Genomic DNA, 10,590 nt, shown 5'->3' with positions numbered 1-10,590 from the left:
TTTGGAGATTATTTCCTTTTCAAACAATCGAAAGTGGGCCGGTGTAATCTGAATAAAGGGGAAAAGGCCCTTCTTGAACATAGGATGAGACATTCGTACCAATTTACTAGAGAACCAGTTTGGATTTAAGTATAACTTTTGTATGACTGATGCCTTTAGTGAGAGGTCTACTGCTTTAGTATTTAATCATTTCTGCCCTCCGAATTCATATTTGTTATATAAATAGGCCCTTTTAATTTTATCTGGCTTGCCGTTCCAAATAAAATGGAATATTTTATGTTCATATGATTTAAAAAGCAGGTCACGAGGTGTAAGCAAATCCATAAGCAAATAGGTAAACTGTGATATGACTAAAGAGTTAATCAGGGTGATTTTTCCACAAATAGACAGGTATTTTCCTTTCCATGGTAGCAAGATCGTATCTATTTCTGCTAACTTTCTATAAAAATGTATTGGAGTGAGATCATTTCTTTCTTTTGGGATTTGCATACAGAGTATGTCCACATCTCCGTCAGACCATTTTATTGGTAAACTACATAGTAATGTAAAATTAGCATGTTTTAGTGATCCAATACGTAATACTTGGTTTTAATCCAGAGAGAATAGCAAAAGTATCTTGATCCTCTATGAGGCCGTGGAGAGACTCTAATTGTGGTTTTAAAAGAAAACATGAATCATCAGCGTACAATGACACCTTAGTTTTTAAGCCACGGATTTCTAATCCCTTAATATTATTGTTTGATCTAATTTTAACAGCTAACATTTCGATGGCAATAATAAATAGATATGCCGATAATGGACAACCTTGTTTTACTCCTCTAGAGAGTTTAAAACTTTCTGAGATGGAGCCATGATTTACTATTTTACACCTAGGGTTACTATACATAACTTTAACCCATTTTATAAAAGATTCCCCAAAATTTAAAAATTCTAGGCATTTATATATAAACTCTAGTCGTACTTTATCAAAAGCTTTTTCAAAATCTGCTATGAAAACCAGTCCTGGTGTCCCTGATATTTCATAGTATTCTATTGTTTCCAGTACTTGTCTTATATTATCTTTAATGTATCGTCCATATAAAAAACCTGTCTGATTAGGATGAATAATATCTGACAATACTTTTTAAATTCTATGTGCCAAGCATTTTGCTAGGATTTTTGCATCACAACACTGAAGTGTAAGAGGTCTCCAATTTTTTTAATGGACTGGATCTTTATATATACCACTTGGGTCCTGTTTCAGTAATAATCATATCAGACCTTCTTGTTGCGTGTGTGATAATCTACCATCTATATAGGAGTGGTTAAAACATGCTAATAATGGTCATTTGAGTATATCAAAAAAAGTTTTGTATACTTCCACTGGTATGCCATCCAGCCCTGGAGTTTTCCCATCCTTAAAGGCCCCAATTGCATCAAGCAGTCCCCCCTCTGTAATTTGGCCTTCACAAGAGTCTTTCTGTACAGATGTTCATTTTACATTGTTATTAGGGAAAAATCCATACAATTAGTTTCAGTTAGTGGAGATCGAGGAGCTTAAAATGAAAACATATTCTTAAAGTACTATACTTCCTCTTTCAAAATATAATTTGGTGAATCATGCCTGACTCCATCATTGGTAACAGGTTTTAATACATTTGTTTGGTAGCATTTCTATATTGAAGATTGAAAAATAATTTGGTGCATTTTTCCCCCATATTCCATCCAGTTCGCAAATTTTTTATAATCTATTACACTGGATCTTTCTTGAATAAGTTCCTCCATTTCTTATTCTGTGCCTCTATGGTACCGTTTTTATTGCTATCTAACTGTACTGTTAGTCCTTCAATTTCCTTTGTTAATATGGACTCTTTTGATCTAAATTGCTTTTGTTTTATTGATGAGTAGTGAATTGCATGGCCTCTAAAGGCACACTTAAAAGTGTCCCATACAATAAGGGGATCTGCTGTACCTATGTTATGTCTGTTTCCTGTCAACAATAGATATTATATTCCTTCTCTTTTAGCCAGGTAAATACTGATCGTCTTTTCTTATTATCTGCTAGGCCATTACAATTGTAACTGGCTATTCTTATTCCACCACTTACCATAATGAGACACAACTTTCAATTCTATTTATCAAAATATATGTTTGTAAACATACCATTAAAAAGAAAAATGATGATTGAGTGTCTATATAGCTGTACCATGATATTTGCATTGCTACTAAGGAAACCTCCAATTGGTCCCCACCATTCCACCCGCTAAAAGCCCTCCTCATCCCGAGCTGGGCCAATGCCCGGCAGACCACCTCTGACCCTCCGCATCCCATAGCCCTGAACAGACTGGGATCCATCCTTCGAAAAGAGGACACAGTGCCATTTACCAAATTGAAGTAGATCAACTGCCAAATATGAAGGATGCTTTATTGCGAAATAGGAAGCAGATTCTAGATTTAGTTTTGGATTGCAGATGCTTAATGTGAGTCTGGAAGAAGAGTGTACAGTCTAAACAGACACTTAGGTATTTGTAGTTGTCCACATATTCTAAGTCAGAACCGTCCAGAGTAGTGATGCTGGACCGGTGGGCGGGTGTGGGCAGCGATTGGTTGAAGAGCATGCATTTAGCTTTGCTTGCATTTAAGAGCAGTTGGATGCAACGGAAGGAGTGTTCTATGGCATTGAAGCTCGTCTGGAATTTACTGGAATTTATTGTAGGTAGGCTGTGACTGGCCTCACACTCCAGTGCAGTAGGTGGCGGTGTATGCACCTAAAAGTTGGATATGCTCCGCCAACCAAATCTCGAAGAAGAAGAGGAAGATAGATTGATTATTGAAGGATAAGAGCGCAGAGTGAAGAGACTGCAAGAAAGAAGAAAACACTTACACAATTACACTGTGGCAAGTTGCTGGTAAATAAACAGACAACAACAAGCAGTAGAAATGCAATGTTTAGCTAGAGCGTTTTGAGCAGTCACCTGTCGAAAAGCACACCATCTGCTTGCAGATGAACAGGGAGGAATAATGGTGCTTTTAAGACAACTGGGAACTATGGAAAAAAAGACGAGGTCTAATCATAATGTCAGTGATTTTCAGGTCAGAAAGTCAGAGCTCTAGAAAGATGCCAGAGTTGCCGACTTCGAATTCCAAATTGGATGACCATTCAAAATTGTTTTTCCCAGTCGTAAATCAAAAAAAAAGAGTCTGAGTCCCGAGCTGTTTTAAACGCGTCATAAGTTCCAACAATAATGTTTCATCTTCAGCTGACATTTTGAAATGTGTTGTCATATTTTTCTTCAACTCGTCCCACGATTAATGTTTCCCATTTCAACCAATCTATTTTAACTTTGGTTACGTTCCCCTGTTCAGATGTTGCATACATCAACCAATGGTTGCACACCATGTCATTGACTGACAGAATGCTATAACATATGATGTGGTTAGCTAAAATAACTGTCCAGATGCCTATCTGGCATCTGTCAGCAGTGCCTGGGCAGAGGAAAGCGCCCAATAAATACGTGTCAACTTTTACCTGTGTACGTCGTTCGAGTCACTGATGGAGGATGGGGGTCAAAAAGGGACATATGTTTGTTAGGATCCTCTTTTTTGTAATAACATTTTTTTGACAAAGCACTTCGTCAAAGATTTGCACATCGTTTCAACACTGTACAGTGTGTTTGGGAAGTATTCAGACCCCTTCACTTTTTCCACATTTTGTTACGTTACAGCCTTATTCTAAACTGTATGAAAATACCCTTTTTTTCTCATCAATCTACACACAATATTTACAAATGTATTAAAAATAAAAAAACAGAAATACCTTATTTACATAAGTATTCAGACCCTTTGCTATGAGACTAGAAATTGAGCTCAGGTGCATTCTGTTTTAATTGATCATCCTTGAGATGTTTCTACAACTTGATTGGAGTCCACCTGTGGTAAATTCAATTGATTGAACATTATTTGGAAAGGCACACACCTGTCTATATGAAGTTGGCAGTGCATGTCAGAGCAAAAATCAAGCCATGAGGTTGATGGACTTGTCTGTAGAGGAAGGGGAAGGGTACCAAAAAATGTCTGCAGCATTGAAGGTCCCCAAGAACACAGTGACCTCCATCATACTTAAATGGAAGAAGGTTGGAACCACCAAGACTCTTCCTAGAGCTGGCCGCCCGGCCAAATTGAGCAATCGGGGGAGAAGGGCCTTGGTCAGGGAGGTGACCAAGAACCATTGCTCCAGAGTTCCTCTATGGAGATGGGAAAAACTTCCAGATGGACAGCCATCTCTGCAGCACTCCACCAATCAAGGCCTTTATGGTAGAGTGGCTAGATGGAAGGCCACTCCTCAGTAAAAGGCACATGACATCCCGCTTGGAGTTTGCCAAAAGACACCTAAAGTACTCTCAGACCGTGAGAAACAAAATTCTCTGTTCTGATGAAAGCAAGATCGAACTCTTTGGCCTGAATGCCAAGCATCACATCTGGAGGAAACCTGGCACCATCCCTATGGTGAAGCATGGTGGTAGCAGCCTTAAGCTGTGGGTATGTTTTTCAGTGCCAGGGACTGGGAGACTAGTCAGGATCGAGGGAATGCTGAACGGAGCAAAGTACAGAGAGATCCTTGATGAAAACCTGCTCCATAGCACTCAGGACCTCAGAATAGTGAGAAGGTTCACCTTCCAACAGGACAACAACCCTGAGAACACAGCCAAGACACCGCAGGAGTGGCTTCGGGACAAGTCTCTGACTTTCCTTGAGTGGCCCAGCCAGAGCCCAGACTTGAACCTGATCGAACATCTCTGGAGAGACCTGAAAATAGCTGTGCAGCAACGCTCCCCATCTTGAGAGGATCTGCAGAGAAGAATGGGAGAAACTCCACAAAAACAGGTGTGCCAAGCTTATAGCGTCATACCCAAGAATACTCAAGGCTGTAATCATTGCCAAAGGTGCTCCAACAAAGTACTGAGTAAATGGTTTGAATACTTATGTAAATGTTATGTTTCAGTTTTTATTCTTAGTAAATTTGCAAAACATTCTAAAAACCTGTTTTGCTTTGTCATTATGGAGTATTGTGTGAAGATTGATTGAGATTGTATTTTTTTATCATCCATTTTAGAATACGGCTGTAGCGTAACAAAATATAGGAAAAGTGAAGTGGTCTGAATGCTTTCCGATTGCGCTAATATGCCATAATATGACATCTGAAATGTCTCTATTCCTTTGGAACTTTGGTGAGTGTAATGTTTACTGTTTATTTTGGATGGTTTATTATCTATTTCACTTGATGTGGCAATATAAACCATATAAATCCCTTTGAATGGAATTGAATTGAAAGAGGCTGTCCAGTGAGAAGAGTGGAAGGAGTGAGTGGACTATAAGATGCAATGGTAATTGAGACTGCACCAGTGAATGTTTCTTGGCAATCAAGGGATCCTGATATATTACATGTGAAGAGGTGGAATTTGTAGCATTTATTGCAATGGTCATAAACTGCACTGCACAAACAAATAAGAGATTAGAGGAAATTGGAATTATTGTGAGTTCTGCAGAACGATTTTTGTGACTGAGTTTACAGCCGAGGCATTGCAAGAAATGCTTTAAAAGGATGGTCCGCCCTCACAGGCTCCTGAGTCTGTGTAGGGATGTGGCTTGAATTGGAATGTGACTGAAGGAGTGGGATATTATGTTAAAAAATATTTTAAAAGTATTTTATTTTTATTTTCTATGATTCCGGTTTTTCCCACTTTTTTTCCTACAATGAATCTTTTTTCTATAGTTTACAACCTGTACAGTAGGTGGCGGCATGCAGCTAAAACGCTTGTTTGCGGGCCGCAATAATACCATAGAAAAAGAAGTCTGTCGTAAAATGATTGCAACAGTGTTGCCCGACTAGAGTTCAGTGGAGTACATAGCTACAAGTCAGTAGATAATTACAATGTTTCGATTTCAAAGGCACTTGATGTGTTGTATACTTTATATTGAATTAACTCCATTCGAGTTTCCTGTCGCAAGTCGATAGCCTACCTTTAGGGAGCCCTTAACTGAATTGATATCCAGTTATATTAGCGTGAAGATGGAATCATTTAACGGAGAGGGTAAGATGTCCTAAACAACGTTAACTGTTCTAAACAAAGTCCACTTAGTTGTCAAATTAATATTTAAAACTTGTTTTTAATCTGGCGCATTCTGTGTTATCCAATGCCTTTAATCGTCTGTCAGTTGTGTTTGCAATTATATAACAATATGGCTAGCTATGTTTACAAATTGCAAAGCCCATTCAAACACCGTGCACTGCCTACTCTAAGGTGTATGATGAGTTGGTATTTGCAGGGTAGGCTATTGGTTGTCAATGTTCTTGAATGAAAGCAGGGTTTTATCCCCTCTTCCTCGTCAACAGGAGGGAACCATGTACTTGTGGAAGTGAGCCCAGATATCCACATTTGTGGGTTCTGTAAGCAGCAGTACAATAACTTTGAAGTCTTTCTGGCCCACAAGCAAAATGGCTGCCACATACCCTCCTCTGACATATCAGCATCTAACTCGGCACCTACTCTTACAGGTAATACTATTCTTGCAAGGTGTTTTATCCACAGGCTAGTTTGAAGAGATTATGAAAGGCTACCCCAGACTCCTTAAATATACCATTGGAACAATGCGTAGGCTATATATTTTCTCCTTCAAATACAACTTGTTATAAAGGCAAGTTAAAAATGTGTTATTTGGTTACTCAGTAACCATGGTAACAATCTGATGTTTAGACAAATTCCTCAGTTTTCTGGAAATGTATCCAATACAGTCAGAAATCCTTTCTACTTTTCCCCCTAGATTCCAGCACAGAGTTTGTTTTTGAGGAAACCTACCAGACGTGTGTTATGAGAGGTGTCAAAAATATTCTGACCAAAGCCTCTAAAACACCTTCCAAAAAATTAAAACCTGCCCTGACTTCAAAGAGGCGCAGCTGCTGTTTCTCAGGTTGGTACCCTCACTTCCTCTTTCATTAGTCCTGTGACACATTCATTTCATACTGCTGGTAGGGAGGGAGCACAATATCCCCTGGTCAGTTACAACCAATTTGGTCTTTTCTGGGTCGATTTACTTTTTTTATAGCTGGCTTTTACACTAATTATTAGTACAGTAAAGTTTTCTTGAAATGTGGTTCAAACAACACTTATATTCAGGGTGCATGAATCAATCACTTTTCTAATCAAATGCATCATTTATTACTTTGCCCCTAGGATGCACTTTCAAGACACAGTACGGTCAGAAAGACATGGAGCGACATCTCAAAACACATACTGGTATGTAATAATACCAGTGGAATTTTATCATAAATCAAATTCTATTGAGTTGTCATCCTAGTATGTATTGCGATTTTGACATTTATTTGTCCTCCAATCCTTGTGTGTGCCCAGGTGAGAAGCCATTTGAATGTGAGCTATGCCACAAGCGGTTCAGCCGGAGGGACAAGCTGAACATGCACTTCCGGTCCCACACGGGAGAGAAGCCTCACAAGTGCAAGTACTGTCCCTACGCTGCGGCCGACAGCAGCAGTCTGAAGAAACACCTCCGTATCCACTATGATGAGAGGCCCTTCAAGTGCCAGATCTGCCCCTATGCCAGCCGCAACTCCAGCCAGCTCACCGTGCACCTCCGCTCACACACTGGTGGGTCTGCTTGGGTTGATTAGTACACTTAAGCATTGAATTGTGTAAGTCTGGTTCTGAAATCAGGTTAGCGAATGGTCTACATTGTTTCCCTGTTCATTTGGGACTGAAATATGGGACATGGGCTCATCTTGATATAAGACTGATTTTTGACTTCTAAAAAAGTCTAACAAACTTACGTTGTATTTGTCTGATGTTATATAAATGTATATATTCCTCTACTTTAGGGGACGCACCTTTCCAGTGCACTCGGTGTGAAGCAAAGTTCAAGATCAACTCTGACCTGAAGAGGCACATCCGCATACACTCGGGTGAGAAGCCTTACAAGTGTGACTTCTGTGACTACCGCTGTGCCATGAAGGGCAACCTGAAATCACACGTCCAGATAAAACACGGCACGGCCAACTCCTTCCGCTGCCCTGACTGTGACTTCCTGTGCACCAGTAAGACAGCTCTGAGGCAGCACTCGCGAGAGCACCAGGCCACTCAACCCATCCAGTGCTCCAAGTGCACCTACTCCTGCTCCAGCAAGGGGGCGTTCAAGGTCCATGAGCGGATCCACTCTGAGGAGAGACCTTTTAAATGTGACTTCTGCAGTTTTGCCACCAAGCAGCGCAGCAACCTGGTCATCCACAAGAAGAAGAAGTGCCACACGGACAAGCCTGACACAGGTGTCGATGGAAAAAGAGGCAAAGCTGATGTCTGTAACGGAGAGGACCTTCCCAAGCCTGTGAGCTCCCGGTACCGAGCCAAGCTGGACGCAACGCGGGCCTTCTGCTGTGACCTGTGTGAGGCGTCGTTCGTGAGAGAGGACTCTCTGCGCAGCCACAGGAAGCAGCACCAGGACTCAGACTCCCAGCAGACTCTCTCTTTGATGCTCCAGCCCATCACCTCCCAGCACAGTGTTGTGACTGTGAGCCATGTACCCAGGCAAGACAGCCACACCACCCAAATCCCACTCCACCAGGTCCCCCTGACTCCCCTGGCCTCGGACCCCCTGGCCTCCTACAGCAGTGCCCAGCTCCAAATCATAGTTTCCCACCCTCTGGATCAGGAGGGCTCCTTCCTTCCCCTGCAGGCTGGGCTAGACTTTGGGCAGCATACAAAGGGATCCACCACGGTCTTCCTGAGCCCAGAGACCCAGGGCATGGTGGTCAACTGTATGAGCCTCATGCCCATACAGCAGCTAGGAGCTCAGAAACAGGTAGAGGGGGGCTCTCTGGAGCCTCAGACAGTCCTGCTGACACACCTCTCCCTAGGGGACAGCCGTAACCCTCTCCACCAGGCCCTACTTCAGACAGCCATCGCCTCCCAGGACTCCTCAGCCCACCGCAGCAGCACACAGACCTTCATCACCACCTGCTCAGATTTGGAGGGTCTCAGTGCTCTCATTCAGGAGGGGGGCACAGAGGTTACTGTGGTGACGGAGGGAGGGAACCACAGTAAGCTAGTCGCCATGGCAACGGCCACCTCCAGGTTTTCGCCCCTAGATATGATGTGTAGCGAAGGTGGCCCCTCGGAAGACTTGCCCAAGCAGGCACAGGTAACAGTGGTGCAGGAGTTTGGGGACAATGGCATTACCACCTGTGAGGAGGACAGTAGTCTCATGGTCCCTAGCATCAGTTTAGGCAGCCAGGAAGTGGTCGTCCACGGCTTGCCTCTGGTGGTGACTGCCCAGAATCAGCCTGTTCTAGAACACCTCTCAGTCTCTACACATAACCTCTATTCAGTGTCAGACACACACAACATTGATGGCCTCCAAGACTGACTAGACCACCATTACTGTACTGTTTGTCTGCAACAGATCAAATAGATAGCTATAACAACCGGTTAGATAGCAGCTCTTGTTCTGTTACAGAATGTTCTCATGTGCAAGTTACATTACATTGACTCTTGACCCATGTCATAGCTTTCTCATGTTTAGATAAACTTAGTTATTCATCATAAATCCAGAGTTGAAAAATTAAGTGTGTTTGGTACAAACTAGTCAATCTGACTACAGTCATCTTTGACATGTTTTCCAATCATGAACTTTACAATTCAGATGAAGAAAATGCATTACTTAAAGTGTCATGAAATAAAAACAGTATCTGCTTGTGTTTCTGTGCTACTCTCTTATTATTTTTGAAATGCTAATTGAAATATATTGTTCTTGGTTCATGTTTCTGCTTTAAACTACCTGTCATTGACCATGGATGACTATTAACATTACAAAGTCAGATCTCCATGATAGAAATTGATAACTTACATTAAAAACCTAGATGGGTATGGACAGAAATAGCTTGCCATTACCTTTTACCTTTCCAGTCACCCATTGTCTGTCAATAAGAGGTTTCTAATTTGTCCACTAGATGTCAGTGGAGACCATTGTGCTATGGGACGTTTGTTCTTTGTATCGCTGCCTTTCATGGCATTGACATGGGCTGCCTGTCTGATTTTTTTTTTTTTTACTAATCGGGTCAGCTCTGAAGAAAATCTGATGCGATTGTTCAAAATTCCAATTAGTGGGGGGAAAATCAGAATTGGGCTGTCTAAACGCAGCCAAAGAGTCATGGTAAACATGTTACATTTCATAAAGATTGATCTATGTGCTTCAGTTTCAGAATTATAAATCTTTCTATATGTGATATTGCAGGATTGTTTCATCATTGAACAAATGTCAAGGTGCTGATGTGTCCAAAGCACAAATTACCAACTACAATAGACATTTGATTGAAAGCCTCTTCTGCTTGTTTGCTATTTTCCTCCTGGAGCCACTTTGCCATTCAGCCTTCAAGTCCTTATAGTGTCAGCAGGAAAATGAAGGCTGCAATTGAATAGGTCTATGTACTAAATCGCACCCTATTCCCTATGTAGTGCATTACTTTTGAACAAGGCTCTGGTCAAAACTAGTGCACTATATAGGGAATAGGATGCCATTTGGGGTGTGAACAAGTCGTCTCAGGGGCAG

At 41.5% G+C, this 10,590-nt stretch overlaps 1 protein-coding gene across 1 annotated transcript; it reads left to right on the top strand.

Annotated features, from left to right (window-relative positions):
• The first annotated feature begins 5,849 nt into the window (after nt 1–5,849).
• On the top strand, nt 5,850–10,283 carry LOC135504102 (zinc finger protein 64-like). Its single transcript, XM_064922393.1, has 6 exons — nt 5,850–6,071; nt 6,374–6,535; nt 6,802–6,948; nt 7,212–7,274; nt 7,389–7,640; nt 7,868–10,283. The coding sequence occupies exons 1-6, from the start codon at nt 6,050–6,052 to the stop codon at nt 9,406–9,408; spliced, it is 2,187 nt and encodes a 728-aa protein (XP_064778465.1). The 5' UTR covers nt 5,850–6,049; the 3' UTR covers nt 9,409–10,283.
• The last annotated feature ends 307 nt before the right edge of the window (nt 10,284–10,590 follow it).

This window comes from Oncorhynchus masou, chromosome 18 (assembly GCF_036934945.1).
Source record: "Oncorhynchus masou masou isolate Uvic2021 chromosome 18, UVic_Omas_1.1, whole genome shotgun sequence".
In the NCBI taxonomy this organism is placed as follows: domain Eukaryota; kingdom Metazoa; phylum Chordata; class Actinopteri; order Salmoniformes; family Salmonidae; genus Oncorhynchus; species Oncorhynchus masou.
The sequence above is the reverse complement of the archived record's forward strand: the minus strand, read 5'-3'. Positions and strand labels throughout refer to the sequence as shown.